At 34.9% G+C, this 24,219-nt stretch overlaps 1 protein-coding gene across 3 annotated transcripts in view; it reads left to right on the plus strand.

Moving 5' to 3' along the window:
- The window catches only part of CSMD3 (CUB and Sushi multiple domains 3), a 1,475,959-nt gene that overhangs the window by 1,278,698 nt on the left and 173,042 nt on the right, over window positions 1-24,219 (plus strand). For all 3 annotated transcript variants that reach the window (XM_055546406.1, XM_055546407.1, XM_055546408.1), the window contains 3 exons: window positions 11,625-11,749; window positions 19,492-19,588; window positions 21,798-21,902. In XM_055546406.1, the coding sequence (XP_055402381.1) occupies window positions 11,625-11,749; window positions 19,492-19,588; window positions 21,798-21,902 (327 nt within the window). The remainder of the gene's footprint in view (window positions 1-11,624; window positions 11,750-19,491; window positions 19,589-21,797; window positions 21,903-24,219) is intronic.

The following is a 24,219-nucleotide window of genomic DNA, read 5'->3' on the forward strand; positions in this document are numbered from 1 at the left end:
CCTGGGATTTTCTCAGGGATCAGACCTGCATCTCATTACACTGTAGGCAGATTCTTTTTCACAGAGCCACCAGAGAAGCTATATATATATGTTATAAAAATATAAAAAAAGAAATTTTCCCAGTCTTTCACAGATATAAGTGGAAACACTTTAAATGGGTAGATGGCAATAGGATTAGTCAAATCTCATTATTTGAAACTATTTTTGTAATGTTATATCCAGGGCCTCTGAGATGGCACTAGTGGTAAAGAACCATCTGCCAATTCAGGAGACATAAGAGATGTGGGTTTGAACCCTGGGTCAGGAAGACCATCTGGAGAAGGAAATGGCAACCCACTCCCCTCTTCCCACCTTTAACATCCCATGGACACATATGCCTGGCAGACTACAGTCTATGGGGTTAAATCAGACATGACTGAGGACTGAGCACACAACACACATATACAGTTTATATTGATAAACAAAATGCAAGCTTTATAAACTTAGCTCTGCTAAGTTATTTGAAGCAGTTAAAACATTTTCTAAACAATAAAAATATCAATAGTTTAGAATTTTATCATATTTCAGGATCATTACAATGACTTTTGGATCCTGTAGAATTCCATGGATGTGGAAAATGTAGACTGTAGTGAAGTTGCTTTCTTCTCTATTCTAAGAGCATGTCTGGAAATTTAGTTTTTTAATTACATATTGTAAAACTAAAAGAAGAGTAGTAAAGCTTAATCTCAGGTTAAGAAATAATTCTAATGAGTTCTTCCTCATTAAAGTTTTATTAGGATGAGATTTGGAAAATGAGAGGAAGGTTTTTTTTAAATAAAAGATAAGTAAAATTTTGTTTTTATTTTAATAATCTCAATTCTCTACTTAGTGATAGAGAAGACATGAGTGTATATATAACAATATAGCATGTACATTTATAAATATATAAAATCTATTTTTAATAACACATCCTGCCATACCTGAAAAGAAATTGTAAGTAGTTTTTATTCTTAAAATTTAAAAACATATTTTACCATATTTTAACTGAGATTAATGTAATGTTAGTTCATACTTAATTAGAATAATGTATTTTAAACACATTTTAATTGAAATGATATGGAAGTTACACTCATTTCTACTGAGGAAGGAGTAAAGATAAAGTTTGGTGCTATGCATTTATATAACACATACTGTGTATAGGACAAAACTGCTTTAAATCTTTTACCATTCAAATAAGAACTTCATTAATAATTGTGCTTGGGAAATGTGCAAATTAGGACTATCATAAATTAAAAAAATAAAACGGAATGGTACAAATTGGGCTTATCATAAACAAAAATGTAGGATCTAAGTCTCTATAGGAACTTGATATCACCACTCCCTCAAACAAATATATCTTGCATATTTCACAGAATATTTTTCTTACAACAAAAAATCTAATTCTTCCTTATACAGTAAATGGAATGGGAACTGTTCTTTTATTTTTCTTTTATTTGTTGAAAACCACATACAGAAAGTAATTTTAAACACTGGAAAGCTATAAATGATTCCTCAACTTTCTTCTCTTTCAATTAAATAACCAGTTTCTAGTACGATTTAACACTTACCTTTTGCCAGGTTTCATTCTGAATAATTTAGCAATAAACACATATTTAATTAACTTCTTACAGCAAACCTATGCAGAAGTTACTCTCAGAATTTACAGATGAATAAGCTGAGTCTTAGAGAGGTAAAACAGTTTTCTTTAAAAGGGACACAGCCTAATAAGTAGTAACATAGGAGCAGGATTTGAAAATATTTTCAGATTCCATACTTCAATGTGCATGATATTTTTTCCTTTTTGTTTTGACTGATAAGCTAATTTCCTAATTCAAATTCTATATCTTTTTTATAATGTGGAATTTCTTAACCTGTTAAAGTATATTTTTGACAATCAGCAAGCAAAGGAGAAGAAATCATTTGCACTTGATGTCTCTCCTCTTTTGCACCTAGCATAGAGCTATGGTTAATGGGACAAAAAGATCTTTATATACTTTTCTACTCTCATAAGAGAAAATAGATAATGCTCTTCCTTATGACCACACTATATGTTGAGTTCATAGTCTTATAAAATGTGAATAAATTAATTATCCTAAAAGATTATGAGCTGAGAGAAATGTTCCTTTATGTCTAGGCCAAAATTAGTCGTACAATATGCATAAATCAGAAATTACATTGCTCCAATTCAGTTTAATAATTGAAGGAAGACAAAAGATAATAAATCTCTTTAGCCTTACAGTGGATTTTTAAATATTGCTTTCTAAATATCAGGAATCAATCATTATTTATGCCTCACTTTTCTCAGTAATTATTTATATCATTTCTCTGTCACTTTTAGTTTCTTTATGTACATAGTGATATAAAATATTAATACCATACAATGGAAGATAATGAATGAGTAGCTGTCTTCCTTTCATTTCATATATATTATGAAAATTCCCTCAAGACAATTATAAAAGCAGATTGATAAAGAGACTTATGGAAAGGCATAAACTAGTTCATTAATCTTTAAATATTATTGAAAACATTCATTTGTCCATTTAGAGTGTTCAAAGAACCAACATATGCACAACAGTGTCCTAATTAATGGAAAAAAAATTGTAAGAAATCGTAAAAAACTGAATAAAGTTTTCATAACTGGGAGCTGTAGTAGATGCTCAGTATAAGGGTCAATTGAGTCTTGGGTAGTAATAAGCTTTGACTTTAACACTAAATTGTGAATTATTACATGAGTCTGAAAATTTTTGCATAATCTCTGATTCTCAATTCCCATATCAACAAAACAAGGAAGTTATAGATTTATTGTGACTATTACATATTTTAAAGCCTTGGCAAAGTTCTTGGACTCACGTAAGTACTCAAAAATTAAGTTGTTTTTGTGCTTTCCAAATTCTCCACCATAAAGTCAGAACATATAACTTCAATTCTAAAGGTATTGGATCTCAAATAAAGACCTTCTATGTAGTATTCATAAAGGATTTGATATTATTGATTTTAATCTGTTGATATGTAGTTTTAATAACACTTTAAAGTTATTATATGTAAAGATTATCTTCTGCTGAAGATTTTTGCATCTTGGAAAGGTCTAAAAGCATGGGCTTCTATTAGTTTTTCTAATTCTGATAATTTAGTTCCTTAAAAGCAAGATTTTTTTCTCACTTAAAAATTTTAAGAAAGTCTTTAGGGAAATGTAATGACAATTTTATTGAGGATAATAGTAATTATTAGAATATTCTATTTAGGGGTTGTGAAATTTCTTTCCATCAATTTATAAATTTAAGGACAGTTGATTTAAAAGGAGCAGACTTATAACAATAGACATATATTCATGATTTGCTTTGGTTTCAGTGTTTGTCTAAAATAAAAAATAAACTTGAAATTAAAATAATGATTACCATTATTCTAATTGATTGAAAAATATATGTTTAATCCAAGTTTGAACATTACATTATCCAAAATATTATATTTTATTTTGTCCATGAAGGTATGATGATAATGTTAGAAAGAGGAAAGAGATAAAAGGGAGAAATGAGCTGACATTAAAGAAGGAAGGAAAAAAAAAAACATGTAACAATAGTTTAGGAAAAGGAGAGGGAAATAAGAAAAAAACAAAATATTCTGTGTGACGGAAAACAGAGAAAAAGAACTGTACACTGTAAACATTTTTGTTTAAAGCAGAAAAAACCCCTATTCTACATGATTATTGCAAAGCTTTTCCATATGTCAAATGTGTCAGTTGATTAATCTTGGTGTTTTTGCCATAAGAAATAAGAATCCGTGTAAAGAACAAGAAGCAGGCCATTTGACTATAAATTCATTTCAGCAAGTGCAGAAGCTTCTACCAAGCATTAAAGCCTTTGAAAGACTTTGAGACCTTACCATGGCTGACATGCAACATCAGGAGTAAATGCTAACAGACTGTCATCCTTAGCCTAGATGCATTCAGCCTCACTTTTTACTTTTAAGGCGAAAAGATGAGGGACTCAGGAGCCATTACACACTCTCTGTCAAAAGTCCATTTCTCTCTAGATACCTGGGCTTTTTGAGAAACATGTGAGTGCATCTATGGTGGGTCTTTAAACATAAAACACACTACCTTTTATGTTGCATTGGTGTGAAAGCTCATACTTAGAAAATTTTATCAGATGGCTTCTGTTTCCTGACAAGATCACACAAAAAGGGCATATTACTTTATATCACTTTAAAAAGTAATGTATACTTTGTAGAACAGGTATAAATCCAGAAAACTGAATATATAACAGAAGGACATATGGGATTTGTATGAGACAAGAACTAGATTCTAAATGACAGTTGGATGATAGCTCACTTTAGGTTTTACCATTTGATCCCACTGCTAGTCTTTACATAAATGAAAATATACTTTGCATTTCTATTTTTAGCTATAAATATTTTTAGTTTTAAATGTTATGAATAAAAATGATTATGTCTTTAAGTATTCAAAAATTCAGAAAAAGAGAAGGCTTGATGTCTTAATTCAAATATGAGTCAAATGCAGAGTTATCTTAGGTTGATATTAAAGAATTATCTGTAATTTGTGTTCATCAACCCACTCCAGTATTCTTGCCTGGAAAATCCCAAGGACTACTGTCCATGGGATCACAAAGAGTCGGACATGACTGAGCGACTTCACTTCAGTTTCTGTTATCTGGATAAAATTCTAACTGCTTCAAAGTCTTTGAACTTTTTATTTTTTCTCCTTGGAAAATCATCCCCAAGATACCTTTTGGGCTTACTGCATTGCTTCATTCCAGTTTTCACCTGAATATCTTCCTTGACCATCCTATCTAAAGTAATTTTCTTCTACTCATCCTCCATTTGTTCTTTATATCTTTAATCTGTTTTTTGTTTGTTTGTTTGTTTTTAAGCAGCAACCATTCACCAGATTATACATAGTTAGGATGCTTCTCTGGAGAAGGCAATGGCAACCCACTCCAGTACTCTTGCCTGGAAAATCCCATGGATGGAGGAGCCTGGTAGGCTGCAGTCCATGGGGTCGCGAAGAGTCAGGCACAACTCAACGACTTCACTTTCACGTTTCACTTTCATGCACTGGAGAAGGAAATGGTAACCCACTCCAGTATTCTTGCCTGGAGAATCCCAGGGACGGAGGAACCTGGTGGGCTGCCGTCTGTGGGGTCACATAGAGTTGGACACGACTGAAGCGACTTAGCAGCAGCAGCAGGATGCTTCTCTAATCTTTCTTGCCCTCCTCTTCCTGTCACTATATTCTATTTTTTGCTCAACCAAAAGAGGATGTGGCATACAAGAGGTTTTCAATAAACATTTGTTCAATGAATGGATTTTAGCAGATAAGTTTGATAATTTCATAAATTTTTATAGAGATAGAACAACTGACCAACTTCCCAAGTCCAGGACCCATGCTTTTTCAACTTCAGGCTTTCACTGCATGGTGATATTCTTGTTCAGTTTGCTTGCTTAGACCTTTACAAGCCATCTTGAAACTACAAGACACTTGAGAATCCGTAGAAGGAGGCATAGGTAAAACATACACAGTAGATTTTCATAGTGTATAGGTAATTTTATTCTGAGAAAGAACAAATTCTCTATATTTTACAGTTTAATTATAATGTTTGTTAATCTATTACAGAGTATTATACATAATGATTTTATTTCCCTTCCCTTCACTGGTTCAATGAATACTCAGTTGATAGCTTAGGCCAAATGAGCATCCAACAATTGAAACCAAATAAAAGCAGTGACCTACATTTCTAGTGAATTCCATCTCAAATATAATTGTTTGAGTTTCACAGTTCTTATTACTGCTGTCAACACTTTTATTTTTTTTTCTGTCATAGTAGAACTAAATAAAATGTTCATTAATTTTTTAGAAAAAGTTGATATATTGAAATTAAATGGTTGTCTTGAAAGCAGCCCCATTAAACATGATATGCAAATTGTACTTATAGTTAAAATGGTCAGATACTGAATTAGGTAATTCACAAATTTAACTAACCTGTATAAGAAAACAATATTTAATATTCTTGTGCAAATCTGTCTCATCAAGTAGTTCTTAGGTAAATTATAAAGCACAATAATGTTTTTATAAGAATGTTGGACTTTGAACAGAGGTAAACTTGATAAACTTACTGAAGACTGAACTTTATCTTCTAAATTTGACCTTACTACACTTCAGATTTCTTAAAATTTTTAGTCTCTGAAAACCCAAAATTCTCTTCTCTCTGAGATTCTGTGATTTGAATAAGCCTCTGTAGCCACTAATAGCTCTGACAATATATGGCCTTAGGCATAAGTATTTCTGTTAGTGGGAGGTATCTTTTGAAAAGCTCCTAAACATGCCACTTACCTCCCTTCGGCAGAAGTGTTTAATTAGCTGCTTATCCCATCACTCTTATCAAGCTTTGTTTTTTTCAAGTCCTTTAGCCACCCAGAAAGAACTATTTTTACTTGTATTGGATCCATGGCAACGCTTGTCCACACTGTCTTTTTTCAGTGGAAAGAAACAGATGAAGAAATACATATAGTATCTGAATCTTCATTCATTGATTCATTTCATACATTCAATCATGAAAAAGTTATTAAATATAATAATGAATAGCACTGACTAGCATTTGTATGAAGTGCTATTAAGCATTATGTCATTTAATATTGACACCAACACCAGGAGGTAGATAAGCATATTCTCTCTTTTACAGATAGATAGTGAAACCCCTATGGTTTAGAGACAAAAAAAAGAATTAATATTTGTACCCAAGCTGCTTGATTCTAAAATCTGTTTTCTTAATCTGTATGTTATATTGAATAATACTGATTAGAAGATATTAAAAATATACAATACATTCTTTTTAAAATAGAAAAGAAATACTAGGAAAAGTAATATACAAAGGATATAAAACTTTGTAAAACATTATTGTGTGGTAATGCACATCTGGGAACACACTTATAATGTATTTTCTTGGGAAAAATAAAAACAAGTGAAGTAGAATTAAATATGGCTTCTTTAGAAAAATACTAGTAGAAATGAATGATGCAGGAATGGTAAAATGTAACTTTACGTAATCATAAGATTTATACAGATAGACATTCACTCAGTAATTTATTTAACAAGCATTTATTTAGTTTACCAAGTATGAGAGAGATCTTTTCAAGAAAATTGAAGATATCAAGGGAATATTTCATATAAGGATGGGTACAATAAAGGGCAGAAATCATAAGGACCTAACAGAAACAAAAGAGATTAAGAAGAGGTAGCAAGAATACACAGAAGAACTGTACAAAAAAGGTCTTAATGACTTGGATAAACATGATAATGTGGTCACTCACCTAGAGTCAGACATCATGGAGTATAATGTCAAGTGGGCCTTAGGAAGCATTACTACAGACAAAGCTAGTGGTGATAGAATTCCAGGTGACCTATTTAAATATTTAAAAGATGATGCTGTTAAAGTGCTGCACTCAATATGTCCAAACTTGGAAAACTCAGCGTGACCACAGGACTGGAAAAAGTTAGTTTTCATTCAAATCCCAAAAAAGGACAATGACAAAGAACGTTCAACTACCTGGCAATTGCACTTATTTCACATGCTAGCCAACAGTGCTCAAAATCCTTCAACCTAGGCTTCAGCAGCACATGAACTGAGAATTTCCAGATGTACAAGCTGGGTTTAGAAAAGGGCAAAGAACCAGAGATCAAATTGCTAATATTTGTTGGATCATAGAGAAAGAAACAGAATTCCAGATAAACATCTACTTCCTTGACTACACTAAAGTCTTTGACTGTGGATAACAGCAAACTGTGGACAATTCTTCCAGTTGAGAATGCCAGACCACCTTACCTGTCTCCTGAGAAACCTGTATGCAAGTCAAGAAGCAACAGTTAAGACCAGACGTGGAACAACTGAGTGGTTCAAAATTGGGAATGGAGTACATCAAGGTTATATATTGTCATCCTGCTTATTTAACTTATATGCAGAGTACATCATGCAAAATGCTGGGTTAGATGAATCACAAGTTGAAATCAAGATTGCTAGGAGAGCTATCAACAACCTCAAGCATTCCAACTCTATGCAACCCCATGGACTGTAGCCCGCCAGGTTTCTCTGTCCATGGAGATTCTCCAGGCAAGAATACTGAAGTGGGTTGCCATGCCCTTCTCCAGGGGATCTTACCAACCCAGGGATCAAACCCAGGTCTCCTGCATTGCAGGCGGATTATTTACTTCAGAGCCACCAAAGAAGCCCAAACATACAGAAGATACCATTCTAGTGGCAGACAGGGAAGAGGAGCTAAAGAGTCTTCTGATGAGAGTGAAAGAGAAGAGTGAAAAAGCTTGCTTTAAACTTAACATTCAAAAAACTAAAATCATGGCATCCGGTCCCATCACTTCATGGCTAAAAGTTGGGAAAAAATGTAGAAACAGTCACAGACTTTATTTTCTTGGGCTCCAAAATCACATGATGATGACTGCAGCCATGAAATTAAAAGATGCTTCCTCCTTGGAAGAAAAGCTATGACAAACCTAGACGGTGTATTAAAAAGCAGAGACGAAGTCTGTATACTCAAAGGTATGGTTTTTGCAGTAGTCATATATGGATGAGACCATTAGACCATAAAAAAGAATGAGCACCAAAGAATTGATGCTTTCAAACTGTGGTGCTGGAGAGGACTCTTGAGAGTCCCTTGGACAGCCAGGAGATCAAACCAGTCAATCCTAAAGGAAATCAACCCTGAATATTCATTGGAACAACTGAAACTCCAATACTTTGGTCACCTGATGTGAAGAGCTGACTCATTGGAAAAGACCCTGATCCTGGGAAAGATGGGAGACAGGAGGAGAAGGGGACGAAGAGGATGAGATGATTGGATAGCATCATTGACTCAAAGGGCATGAGTTTGAGCATACTCCGGGAGATAATGAAGGACAGGGAAGCCTGGCATGCTGCAGTCCACAGAGTTGCAAAGAGTCTGACAAGACTTAGCGTCTGAACAATAACAACAAAGTGCCAGGCACTATTCTAGGCACTGGCCACATAGCTTTGAATAAGAGGATAAGGTCTCTGCCCTTAGGGAGTTTACTTTTATTTCAGATAATGGTAAATGCTATGGAGCAAAAGAGAGCAGAGGCTGGAGGTTAGAGGAAGACATCCAGATCGTGCTGCTGTTTTAAATCCAAATAAGATGAATGAAGAGGGGTGGGATATATGAAAGTCAAAGAGGTAAGCAAGCCACAACAATAATCTCAGGTGTCAGGAAAAGAGTGAATGATGGCAAAAATGACAGAAGAATTGGGAGAGGCAGAGCAGAGGCCAAGTCATAGAGTGCCTCAAAGGCTGGAACAGTTAGAATTTTTCTAAGTGGTGGAAATTCACTGAGCTACAGAAGATACGATCTCAGTTTTTGGAAAATCACTGTGGCTAATGTAAAGGATGGGGGTGGTATAGAAGCAATAAGACTGAATAGAAGTCTATTACGGAAGTGAAGGGGAAACTTAATGTTGATTTAGATTGGCAGATCATGATCAGTGATGAGAACTGGTAAACTTTCGGATATATTTTTAAAATAGAATTGACATAGTTTGCTGATAGGCTGAACATAGATGTACATGTGAATTTGAAAAGAAAGATGAATTGAGTTCTAGATTTTTGGCTTAAGAATTAGGCGGTAACATTTACTGAGAGGGCAAATAATATAGATCAGGGAGAATTTAAAAAATCTTGATATGGACATGTGAATTTTGAGATATTGAGTTGACATATTAGTGTATAACTCTGGGTAGAAGTTATGGCTAGAGATAAATGTTTAGTAATCATAGTATATGGCTTCCCTGGTGCCTCAGACAGTAAAGAATCTGCCTGAAATGCCAGAAACCTGGGTTCGATCCCTGGGCCGAGAAGATCCCATGGAAAAGGAAATGGCTACCCACTCTAGTTTTCTTGCCTGGAGAATCCCCACAGACAGCGGAGCCTGGCAGGCTACAGTACATGGGGTTGCAAAGAGTTAGACACTACTGAGCGACTAACACTGGAGTCATAGTATATAGATGACATGGTAATAGATGCCATTACAGAAGAGCAGTGGTTAAAAAGAGATGAGAAGATGGTGTAGGTCACAGAGAGCTAGCATTTGAATTGAAAGGATCAGAAGGAGGATGAGCTAAAATTTTCTTTATCACACTGATTTAAAAGTTTGAAAATGTAAAAAGTTTGTAGCATTCTTTTGAGCAATTACCCTAGATTTTTTGCATTCAGTTTTAGAAGTGACACAAAGTTGTATAATTACCTTTAAAAATTATTACAAAAATATATTCTGATATTTCATCATTAGAGCCAGATTAGGACACATGTCCAAGGATCATAGTGCCATTAGAACATAAAATAACAATAGTTGTAGCAAAAGAAAATATAATTTACTGACTTCTTACTGTGTTTCAAGCAGTGTGTAAGCTTCTTTATGTGCATTGTTATTGTTTGGTTGCTAAGTCGTAACTGAATCTTTTGAGACTCCTCTGTCCATGGGATTTCTCAGGCAAGAATACTGGAGTGAGTTGCCATTTCCTTCTCCAGAGGTTATTCCTGACCCAGGCTTTGAACCTGTTTCTCTTGCACTGGCAGATGGATTCTTTACCACTGGGCCCCAGAGAAGCCCCTTTATGTAGATTATAATATCTATGTACTTTCCACAAAAGCCCCTTGGAAACAATTGCATTATCTCTTAATAAAGCATCTGAGTTTCACAGAATTCAAGGACATGTCCAACATCACACAGTATTTAAAACTGTAAGTTTTGTCATTCCCAGAGTCAATCTGATACTACCAGCAGTGTAAGAATTTTGCTTTAAGATTGGTACCTTTAAAAAGTGTTAAAAGTCTTTATTGTCTTTAGAGCAAGTCTCTGTACGTATTCTTTCCTGTAGTAGTTGTACTGGCAGTAACCAGACTGTCTCCATATTGAGTATTTTCTTTACACTTAATAACATGAATGTGGAGCCAAACTACCAGTATTCAAACTCCAGTTTCATCTCTGACTATGTGATCTTGAGAAAGTTAAACTGTTACTGCTTCCATTTCCTCAGCTGTAAAATGAGGAGCATACTTATTCGTATATTGTTGGATTGTTGGGAAGGTCTAATAAGATAAAATATGTAAAAGTGTTTAGAAGAGTACTGGTATGTAGGCTCTATATAAATGTTATAATCATAACATAATTGTAATCATCATCATTACTACTCTGAAAGGGATTTTATTACTACTCAAAAGATACATGAAGAGAAAAAAAATATAAAATAATTATTCAAAAATTCTTTATGTATGTATGAACAATGTTTAACTTGTGCCAATGAACATTTTAGTAATATACAAATAATATGCTATTATTGAGTTAATTATGGAATGACTTTAGATATGATATTGCCAGGTTATCTTTTAATATCTAGTTCTTTTTTGTGTGCTATAGGAAGACAGTTTTCATGGTTCTTTTGAGTTTTAAAGCATAATATGATTTGATTATGTTTGCAAGTCTAGTATCTGTCTATGTTATTGCTGACCTTTTCCTTATTTTAATCTTTTGCGTTAGAATTAACTTCTTCTCATGGATTGCTTTACTTTCAGTGCCCTGTGGTGGAATTTTAACTAAGCGCAAAGGGACTATTTTGTCTCCTGGATACCCTGAGCCTTATGACAACAATCTGAATTGTGTGTGGAAGATCACAGTGCCAGAGGGAGCTGGCATTCAAGTAAGAATATTTAAATTTTTCTTCTTTACATTGTATATTTGAAGTTAATCTTTTCAGAGATGACAGGACACACGTAATTTCTAGAATTTCAGCCAGTGCTTTTGACTTGCATGGCTGAATTTAAAAAAAGATGTGCGTGTTCAGTCACTGAGTTGAGTCCGATCCTTTGTGACCCTGTGGACTGTACCCGCTAGGGTCCTCTGTCCATGGAATTTTCCAGGCATGAATACTGGATTGGGTTGCCATTTCCTCCTCCAGGGTATCTTCCTGACCCAGAGATTGAAACCACATCCCCTGTGTCTCCTGCATTGCAGGTGGATTCTTTACCTGCTGAGTCATCAGAAAAGCCGTAAAGAAAGATACTTACCATTATTTTTTTTCACCTGCTGCTGCTGCTGCTAAATAGATTCAGTCGTATCCGACTCTGTGGGACCCCATAGACGGCAGCCTACCAGGCTCCTTCCTCCCTGGGATTCTTCAGGCAAGAATACTAGAAAGTGAAAGTGAAGTCACTCAGTCGTGCCCCACTCTTTGCGACCCCGTGGACTGTAGTCCACCAGGCTCCTCCGTCCATGGGATTCTCCAGGCAAGAATAATGGAGTGGGTTGCCATTTCCTTCTCCAGGGTAATCTTGCCAACCCAGGGATCGAACCCAGGTCTCCCGCATTGCGGGCAGAAGCTTTAACCTCTGAGCTACCAGGGAAGCCAGATTCCTCCGTCCATGGGATTCTCCAGGCAAGAATACTAGAGTGGGTTGCAATTTCCTTCTCCATTTTTCACGTGCAAGTAACAGAAAACCAATTCATGACTGCATAAGCAGTAAGAAAAATATTTTGCTCCATATAACATTGAATCTTTGAGTAAGATGGTTTAAGTGTTGTTTATTGCAAAGGTTCAGTTGTATCATTCCTGACCCAGGTTTTTTCCATCTCTGTCTTGCAATACTTAGCATATTGGCTTAATTCTTGGATTTCCTCTCTCATGGTCTTGAGATCGTTATAAAATCTCTAGGCATAACAGTATTTCTCAGCAATGGATAGAATGGAATGTTTCTATGTTATGTACTTCTATAATGACTGAGAACTTTTCACAAACTTTCCAGCAGACTTTCCATTCTTTCCTGTTGATCAAATTTCAATCATATCCATTCCTAAGCCATTCACTGGACAATAGCAAAAGACTTACTATGATTTGGCTTTGAAACAATCAAGATTAGTTGTCTGGATCTGGCAAGGGGCTTATCCTTCTCTGATATACACAGCTCTCACTCAGTCGAACAAAATTGTTCTCTCTCAGCAAGGAAGAAGAATACTATTCTACAGGCCATCAATAGTATCTACCATATTACTTCAATTGTGACCATTTTGTATGGGGAGCATTTTGACCAGCTACTCTGTTTGAGAAGAAAATTGTTTCTGGGAAAGTAGATAGCCTTTTACTGCTGAGTCAGTGTTTATCCCATGGAACATAATTAAACTTCACAGAACATTACACAGACTATATTTCATGTGTGGATGTGAGAATCGGACCATAAAGAAAGCTGAGCACCACCGAATAATTGATGCTTTTGAACTCCGGTGTTGGAGAAGATTCCAGAGAGTCCCTGAGACAGCAAGGTTATCAAACCAGTCAATCCTAAAGGAAATCAGTCCTGAATATTCATTGGAAGGACTGATGGCTGAAGCTGAAGTTCCAAAACTGTGGCCACCTGATGCGAAGAGCTGACTTATTAGAAAATACCCTGATGCTGGGAAAAACAGAATGCAGGAGGAGATGGGGACGACAGAGGATGAGATGATTGGATGGCATCACTGACTCAGTGGTCATGAGTCCAGGCAAATTCCGGGAGATGGCAAAGGACAGGGAAGTCTGGTGTGCTGCAGTCCATGGGTCACAAAGAGTAGGACACTACTGAGCAACTAAACTGAATTGAACTGAACTGATATTTCATAAAAATAACTTGCTGTTCTCCAATTGAGTCATAGGGTTTTTCTTGAGAAACTTAAGATGCATATATCAGTCATGGAAAAAATAGCCAGCACATGATTCATTAAAACTGAACTTAGATAGAAAAATAATTTTCAATAAAAAGTAAATTTCTCAATTTAACTTGATAACTTTACAGAAAATTTAAAAAATTACTTAATAGATGTCAGGTGTCAATAGGTCAGTAAATCAATGAGAAAATTTGAAATGTACGTTTTCAGTGTTTTAAAAATATTAGCATCAAATATGGTGTTTGTGAGATTCTGTGTTCTTTGTCCATCTCACATGGCACCATTCTCTGTGCCATGTTGTCTACTTTCATAGCGTCAGTTACCATTATGTGCTGATGCTGAATCGTAGTCGATAATTAGAAAACATCTTTTTAAACTAAGGATTGAATAAATGATGATTTCCAAACCTAATATTTAACCCATACCTTTCACCTAAGTGTGCCATTTATCCAACTGCCCAATGAACATTTTCAGCTAAACTTTTTACATCTCTCTTATATATGTGTGTGTGTGTGTATTTATTCATTTTGGCTGTGCTGAGTTGTCATTGCTGTGCACAGGCTTTCTCTAGCTGCAACGAGTGGGAGCTTCTCTCTAGTTTTAGTACATAGGCGTCTCATTGGAGTGGTTTCTCTTGTGGAGCATGGACTCTAGGGTGCATGGGATTCAGCTGTAGGATGTGAGCTTAGTTGCCCTGCAGCATGTGAGATCGACCTGGTGTCCTCACATTGCAAGGCAGATTCTTAATCACTGGACCACCAGGGAAGCCCCTAAACTTCTTACACCTCTAATTCAACCTGTTCAAAACTGACTTCATGACTTTTTTTCTCAAAGTTGTGAATCTTCCCCATTTTGCTCTCTCAGAATGAACCCCTCATCTATTCAGTTGCACCAGCCAAAAACCTTGATGATTTTTTTCTGTGTCTAGGTGCACAAAGAACTATATCAGTTCTGTCTTTCACAAACCTCTCAAAGTCTATTTTCTTCATCCACACTTTTACAACTCAAGATTAGATGGCCATCATCCCTGTTCCAGGTTCTTATTCTCCCCCAATCTATTCCTCACAGGGCAAAGAGAGTAATTTTCTAAAAATAATAATCTAATGCTCTAAGTTTCCTGCTCTAAGTTTACAATACCTCGATTGTCCTCTCTATCCTGAACTCCTTGACACAGATGATTACGCCTTTGTGCTTTGTCCTTATTTCTTGCCTCTATTTCACTTATTTATAGAAACCTGACTCTCTCTTGCCTCTGGACCTTTGTAAATGTTGTTCCTTTTACTGCCAATACTCTCCATCATATCCTTTATTTGGTTTATCCTTCCTTATTATTTATATCTCACCTTAAAAACAGTTCTTGTGGAAGACCATCCATGAACCTGAAGCAACATTAAGCCCTCTTGTTACATGTTCTCATTGATCCCTGCAATATCCTTATATCATGATACCCGTCACATGTTACCATTTTGATTTGTGTGCTCAGTTGCACAGTCCTGTCTGACTCTTTGTGACCCTGTGGACTGTAGCACACCAGGCTTCTCTGTCCATAGGATTTTCCAGGCAAGAATACTGGAGTGGGTTGCCATTTGTTTTTACTTAATTAGCTGTAAGTTCATGGGGTAAGTAACTAAATCTTTTCTGACAGCTAGCATAGAGCCTAGCAGTCTGTGTTCAGTAATTATTTTTCAAATAAACCAATGAATATTTCCAAAAGTAGAGAAGTTTCAGGCCACTTTAAGGAGTTAACATAGGATACTGGACTAATATGACGTCTGAAGATAACATTATGTTCTATATCACTGTCCTGGTAAATAAACACTGTTCACAACTAGAAACCTTGTATCAATGATGCTATAAGATCTTTCACTGAAGTAGCATTTCATTTAATGATTGTACCTTAGAAAACAAAATTTGGGTTTAGCACAGTATTGATCAAAGTTACAGATTGTGAAGCATATTTTAATGTAAATATTTTGTATAACTACAAAGTGCTTTTTCCTAATTAACCTCTTATATGTTTGCTAATTTTATATGTCCGTGGAGAAGGAAATGGCAACCTGCTCCAGTATTCTTGCCTGGAAAATCCAATGGACAAAGGATCCTGGTGGGCTGCAGTCCCTGGGGTCACAAAGAGTCACACATGACTGAGCAACTGAGCACAGTTTTAGATGTATCACTAAATCATAGAAAATTATAACACACACACCCATAATTTAGGACATATTTGAAATTTCACTAAATTCACCTAAAAGCAACCTGGCTAGTACACCAGATTTAAAATAATGTTTATTATCTTTTATTCTTTTGCACTAAACATATGTGCAAATAAAGATTTATATGAATATTCAGTAAATCATATATGAAATGGGATAACCACTGGTAGAGAGAAGAAACATTTGTAATGCTGAAAAAGTTACAAATAAGATAGAATGACTGAGCATTTTTGGGAAATAACCTCAACAAATAAACTAACTTATTATGCTTCTATTACATGAGTGGGAGGAGTATATTCATTTTTTTCCCTGTATATTTTAGCAAGGTATATTGCAGGGAGAATTCCAAAGAAGCTACAATTAATAGTAACAGAATTATCAAGCAAAGAGCAATCTTTAAAGTAAAATGGGATTTGAATGTCTCTATAAGGGATATCTGGTTTTAGTTATTGGAAATCCATTACCTCATAAAGCTGTCCTGTTGTCATAATGGACAACTCCATCTAATTTAAAGTTCTTCTGAACACTGAGTCTGTATCTTCTCCTTTTTAAGGCTTTTACTTGACTCTCATTTGACTTTCTGTCACAATGAATCTTCAACCATTTACTTAATTATCCTACACCCCTATGTATACCAAACAACATTCACAACTTGCGCAGAATCCGACTGGCACATTGCACTAGTTTTCTGTGACTTCTGTAACAAATCATGAACTCAAAAATTTAAAAGAACTGAAATTTATTCTTTCACTGTACTGGAAGCTGGAAGTCCCAAATCAGTCTTACTGCCCTGAAACAGCAGTGATGACAGGACTGCAGTCCTGCCACCGTCCAGCTCCCCTCTGCTCGGCCTCCAGGGAAGAGTTCTTTCCTTTTATCTTTCCGTGGCTTCTGACTTGTTCAGTCACTAAGTCGTGTCTGACTCTTTGCAACCCCATGGACTGTAGCACGCCAGGCTTCCCCTGTCCTTCACTGTCTCCCTGAATTTGCTCAAACTCATGTCCATTGAGTCAGTGATGCCATCCAACCATCTCATCCTCTGTCATCCCCATCTCCTCTGACTACATCCCTTCAATCTCTGCTTCTGTGATCACATTGCATTCTCTTCTTCTGTCTGTGTCAAATCTTCCTTGACAATATATAAGATCGTCTGTGATTGCCTTAAAGGCTCATTTAAATCATCTAGGATAGTCTCCCTATCTCAAGATATTTAGTTTATTCACATTTGAAAGATTCTTTTCCATATGAGGCAATATTTATAGCCTCAAGGGATCAGAACCTGATTATTTTGGGGAGTCATATTCACATATAAATGTCCAGAATTAAACAGATTTTCTTCTTCTTACAAAGGTAATAAGTTTTCCTGGAGATATCTACATTTTTGTTTTTTCCATCTCTCTGATCTCAAAAACTCAGGGAAACATATTTTAAAATATTTTCTGTCACTTCCCTCTCCTATTCATATCACACAGAAAGCAGTAATTTCCACTATAGCAACTCATGGGACATCTAGTTCCCCCTTTCTACCATTCCTGCCTACTAGCCTACTTTATTAATCTTTTTTTGCTTCTCATGTGGGCCACTGGCATCAACATTAAAACTGTCTTTTCATTTTTATTTTCTTTACTAATTGAAGTAGTTCTGTACTTAAACCATAGTCCTGATTAGACTCCTTCAATTCACCTTCTAAAACCTTCAATGAAATACTCCTCAATTGCATAATTGTTATGCTGGTATTCTGTCTGCATAGCCCTTCTCTCTCTCTTTCTCTCCCTTAGCTAAGATACATTAAATCCTCAGTTTATTCTAGGGACTATTCTAAAGTAAAATTACTTTAATTTTTACAACAAATCTATAAATAGGTGCTTTACTACAGTGATTAATATAAGAAATCTATGGCACAGAGAGATTAACAGTTCTTTTAGAGTTACATACTATGGAGTAGAGGGAACCAGGAAGTTTCAAACCCCAGAATTCTAATATTTCTTGTATTTATCCATTAATCTTTATTCTTTCTTTTTTTTTCTATTTTTTCTAACTTTTTACATATTTTCTCCTATGTAAATACCCTTCACTGTGGCTAAATTTGGTTACTGATGGTTCACTAAATCTATCCCATGGCTTGTCTCTTCTACATTTTTACCAACTCAATAACTTCTTTCCGTGCAGAACCTTGCAGTACATTTTGCTTATTTCAAATGTCAACTCCTACAAAAATCCTTACTTCTGTTTTCCTTTTCTTGTTTTTTAAAGCCAAATATGACTTTTTCTTTTCTTGACTTGAAAAGAAGGAAAAGTCAGATACGAAGAGAAAATTCACCATTTTTTAAGGAGTTGGTGATTATATTGCAATCATACAGTTTTAATTCCAGTCTTCCTCCTCTCCTGGAACATTGCCATTCGGCCTAAAGCCTGTCACACAGGCAGGGTATCTGTCGCCATGTGGTACTCACCTCTGGAAAAGAGGCATAAGCATTTATTTGAATGGAAGAATGGTGATGGCCTATTTTGTGGATAAGAAAAATTTTAATGAATGCAATTGTTAGAAGTATTTAGTAAATAAGTGAAATGCTTATATTTATAACAGACCTTAGCTAAATAAAAATAAATTTATTTGAATAAGACTATTCCTTTACCTCCTCCTAAACTATAAAATATGTAATAAACAAAGAAAAATAGACAACATCCATAGTTGTAAGGGTTCTGCGGGTTCTTGCAAAAATTCAAGCTGTGCCAAGTGAAGTGCAACAAAGTAACACATGCCTCTTTCTTTAAATAAAATTTGATAGACATGAGAGAATTATACTCAGCATTTCCCTTATCAACTTTGTGAATCTTCACAGTGATTTAGTTATTATGATGCTGTTTATAAAAATATAATCATTTATGAAACTAATCTTTAAAAGACATATCCAAATCAGTTATAAAGTTTTATTTTTGGTTATTCATCTTGAAATATATCAAAAATGTGCATAAGGGATTATTATGGTAGTTTGTAAAAATAAAATAAAAACAGGAAATTTAACAAAGATTATACAAAGTAAAACATAATAAAATGTATCCAGGATAAACCTAGTTCAAAAAGATATATATTATAGTCTTATATGGTGCTCTGTGTGGACCAGAAATCTGCTTATATCCTAATAGGTAAAGCAGATGAGAAAAGTCAGTACAAAAGAATCAAACATTCTAAAACAAAACAAAACAAAAATTAATCAATTGTTTGGAACATGGCTTAATTTAGATTCTAGGCACTAAGACATTGGATTAACACAATAAGGTGGTGACGGACATTCTCAATGCTATACCAGTAGTGAACACTGCTAGATACCTCAGAGGCTTTTATTATAAAAGTCAGTGTGTGTATGCCAGTGCCATAAAGGCAATGATCGTTTCTGTTAAAATGCTTCCATGGAGAGCCACAATGATATGGTCCAGGCTTTGAGCTCTCTATTCCAGAAGAGATGAGTGGACTATAGTATATGCATCGCATTAGAAGTATGTGTTCTTACAGATAATTATTATTTCATAGGTGCAAGTTGTCAGCTTTGCTACAGAACATAATTGGGATTCTCTGGACTTTTATGATGGGGGAGACAACAATGCCCCAAGACTTGGAAGTTATTCAGGTAAATAAGAGAACTAAGTTTAATTAAAATCTCTCTCACTCTTGCTCTAAAGCCCTCCCTAGATCTCTGACTTGGTGGTTTTAATTTTGCTTTTTACAAGCTATATGCAAAGAACTAAACTACAAGGTAGAAGTCTGAAAGGCTTTAAAGGCAATAAAATTGAAATTGCTATTTAAAACCTTACTATACAGTGTTACTGTATTTGTGTAATTATTTATTTATGCTTTTTGTGTTAATAGTAATATTTTTAGCTGAGCCTTGGCTCAGAAATAGTATATATGCTCCTCTCCCTTAAGAAAAAGGATGAGAAGTAATAGTTAAAAATTAGACAATGCTTGAAATTTATAATATATTCACTTGATAGAATGTTATGCAGCCATTAAAACAATTGTAGAGACTATGTAACAACATGGTAAGTGCTACAAGGTACTGTTGTATGAGAAGAAAGAGAATAAGAAATTAATTCTATGAAATGAATTAAATTATATAAAATTCATACTATATACACATGTGTCAAGACCAGAAGATTTTATAATTTGTTATGATTTGTGAAGGTAGTCTGTGCATTAATCTAACAGCTTCTTACAACATATTTAGGGTGAAATTAAGTTTCACTTTAACTGTATGCTTTTACTTTAATTTGGGTTATAGTGTTTAACTCTAGAAATATAAACATAGCTAAACTATGAACTCAAATATTTCAGATATAGAATTTTGAGTGTCATTAAGTTTTTAATAGATTTTAAAATGGAGCTGTTAATCTACTTTTCAGCACCACCATTGACGAAAGCAAAGAAGAAATATCTAGAGTAAGAGTAATTTGCTTTAGGCATTACAAATATTCTAGAAATAGATTTAAAAAGAAATTTTTCTTGGAAAAATTGTATGAATTTTTGTGTGTATGCATTTGTCTGTAATAGACTTGGTATAATACTTCCTGAATGATAAGTATAATAACTAAATGGTAAAAAGTGATAAATAATAACACCTGTTGATTACCAAGTGCTAGCTCTGTGTGAAGCTTGTCATACATTTCCTCATTTGATCTTTCCAGCAGCCCTGGTAGGTGATTGACACTAAAAGAAATTAAGTTGCCCGGGTTGTACATCTAACATTAGAATGAGCCTGTGACCCAGCTGGTGTGACTCCACAGTCAAAGCTCTTAATCACTAAGATCTTCTAAGAGATCAAAGGCAGTCAGGGTGACCTTTGAGTTTCTGTTTACCTCTGTCTTCACTGATTCAGTTAGGACAGTATAAGACAGAGAGCAAGGTCAGCTAGGTGGGGGAAACAATTGTGTGTTTTGTAATGAATTTGTCCTGGTTTCTCGTCTAGAAAACTCAGTGGTTAAGGTTCATAGTGTTGTGGAAAGTAAGTGTGAAGTAAGTGAAGTAACTAGAAAATTACCAAAAAAATGTTGGTAGCCCTATCAACTCATATGCTTGTTGAATTTTATCTTGAGACACAGTTGACAGTTATTTTTATGCTTGTCATTGAAATTGCTTCAGTTGTAATCTTAAGGATCTTAAACTACTAGTGTCAGATAGTCAAAAAGTAATTGGTTCAAGCAGATATTTTCATTTCAATAATTGAAGAAATTAAAGTTGATTTCCTATTGAAGTTCAGAAGAACAAGATAATAAAGCATTTGCTAAGAGACAAGGTGGGCAGTAGTTCATAATTGGCATTTTTTAAATTCTAACAACCAGCTTTGCTGTTGGTATAAGAAACATCAAGGTACTTCACCTGATATAGAAAAAAGTGTATATATTTAAATATCACAATAAAGGGTGATAAATGAATATTTCTTTAAACCCATATAAAATTTTGTTATTATTTCATAAAAACACATGCAAATTTTAAAACTAAATTTATTATCTTGTACATGAATTATTGAAATCCACATGAAATTCCAAATATTAATTTTAGGTGACTAGTAAAATTTTCTGCTTTTCATTAGCTTTGTTTGCTGTTAACCTATTTTAGGGAGCCGTCTAATGTGCTTTCAATGGTCTGTCTCCTTGGAGGTAGTCAAGAACAGTAATATGAAAGACAAATATGTGAGAAATATTTTTATTTAAAAATCCTTACAAAACATTTTAATAATACATAATTTAAGTGATAATTTGTTGGCTGATTAATAGTTAACTTACTTTTATTATAGTACTTATTATATGATCACTGAACCGCTTTTTCAATTATCATTTCAGGAACAACAATACCCCATCTTTTGAATAGTACATCTAATAATCTATATCTAAATTTTCAATCAGACATCAGTGTTTCTGCTGCAGGATTTCACCTTGAATACACAGGTAAATAAAATATTATGTGCTGTCCAAGACAATTAAAAAACATATTAATTTTAAATATGAATTTTCTGAATATAGAAAGTTAACATACTTTGTCAAAATAGAACATTGTCTTACTTTAAGATTTCTGAAGTGTTTATTCAATTCAACTAGAAAATTATATGTATAAAGTTCTGATGATTTTCATCAGAATTTTCAGGTATTTTCTTATTTTAAAAATTGTAAATGCACTTAACATAAGATTTCCCTTCTTAACAAAAATCTGAAGTGCACAATCCAGTACTGTGAACTGTAGGCACTGTGCTGTGCAGCAGATTTCTAGAACTTGACTCCCCATGAAGCCAGTCGACCAACAGCTCCTCATTCTCCCTCTTCTCAGCCATTAGAAACCACCATTTTATTGTCATGTCTAATGAGTTTGACTATTCTAGATACTCTGTATAAGTGGTACCATGTAGCATGTGTCCTTCTGTGTCTGGCTTATTTCAGTTTTTATTATTAAAGAGACTCACCTTTCCATCTTGAGTATTCTTGTCTCGCTCATCAAATATTAGTTGACTGTATATGTAAGGGTTTATTTCTGGGCTCTCAATTCTATTACATTGTTCTATGTGTGCATTTTTATGCCAGGACCATACTATTTAAGTTACAATATCTTTGCAATGCAATTTGGAATCAGAGAGAATGATATTTCTAGTTTTGTTCCTTCTCAGGATTGCTTTCGATATTTGGAAACTTTTGTGGTCCCATACGGAGCTTCCCTGGTGGCTTTGACTATAAAGAATCTGCCTGTGATGTGGAGACTAGGGTTCAATCCCTGTATCAGGAAGATCCCCTTGCAAAGGGAATGCTTATCACTCAAGTATTCTTGCCTGGAGAATTCCAGAGGCAGAAAACCCTGAGATCACAAAGAGTTGGACATGACTAACGCTTTCACTTTCATGAATTTTAAGCTTTTTTTTCCTATTTATTTGAAAAAAAAAAATCCCTTTGGAATTTTGGTAAGGACTGTATTGATTCTATAGATGGCTTTGGGCAGTATGGGCACTTTGGAAATACTAGTTCTCCATATTCAGTTCAGTTCAGTTCAGTCGCTCAGTCATGTCCAACTCTATGTGACCCCATGGACTGGAACACACCAGCCAGGCCTCCCTGTCCATTACCAGCTCCTGGAGTTTACTCAAATTCATGTCCATTGAGTTGATGATGCCATCCAGCCATCTCATCCTCAGTCGTCCCCTTCTCCTCGCACTTTCAATCTTTCCCAGCATTAGGTTCTTTTCAAATAAGTCAGTTCTTCCCATCAGGTGGCCAGAATATTGGAGTTTCAGCTTTAGCATCAGTCTTTCCAATGAATATTCAGGACTGATTTCCTTTAGGATGGACTGGTTGGATCTCCTTGCAGTCCAAGGGACTCTCGAGTCTTCTCCAACACCACAGTTCAAAAGCATCAATTCTTCAGCGCTCAGCTTTCTTCACAGTCCAACTCTCACATCCATACATGACTGCTGGAAAAACCATAAGTTTGACTAGACAGACCTTTGTTGAAAAAGTAATGTCTCTGCTTTTTAATATGCTGTCTAGGTCGGGCATAACTTGCCTTCCAAGGAGTAAGCGTCTTTTAATATCATGGCTTCAGTCACCATCTGCAGTGAGTTTGGAGCCCCCAAAAATAAAGTCATTGTTTCCATTGTTTCCCCATCTATTTGCCATGAAGTGATGGGACCAGATGCCATGATCTTCGTTTTCTGAATGTTGAGCTTTAAGCCAACTTTTTCACTCTCCTCTTTCACTTTCATCAACAGGCTCTTTAGTTCTTCACTTTCTGCCATAAGGGTGGTGTCATATGCATATTTGCGGTTATTGTTATTTCTCCCAGCAATCTTGATTCCAGCTTGTGCTTCTTCCAGCCCAGCATTTCTCATGATGTACTCTTCATATAAGTTAAATATCTCCTTAGTGGGGGAATATTTCGTTTGTGGTAATTTAAGAATCTGTCCACTTGTGGGGGCAGACCATATTAACTAAACATAAACATTTTAAAGAATTTCCTTATGTATGCATAAGCCTCCAAAATCACTGGTTGAGCTATAAGAACATAGTAACCTCTGTAAGAGAAAACTGTATATTTTAAATGAATAGAAACAGGACCTTTAAGAAAATTTTTTAAAAATTAGTTTCAATATTTAGAAAAAGCAGAATATTTATCCAGTAGGGTACTGGAAAAAATAATGTTGTGTGTGTGCGTGTGCATTACAAATAAGGTAGGTCTAATAACTTTTCTGCATTGAGAAGACACCCATTTTGCTGCACATCTTTG

Source organism: Bubalus kerabau, chromosome 14 (genome assembly GCF_029407905.1).
Source record: "Bubalus kerabau isolate K-KA32 ecotype Philippines breed swamp buffalo chromosome 14, PCC_UOA_SB_1v2, whole genome shotgun sequence".
NCBI classification, from domain to species: domain Eukaryota; kingdom Metazoa; phylum Chordata; class Mammalia; order Artiodactyla; family Bovidae; genus Bubalus; species Bubalus kerabau.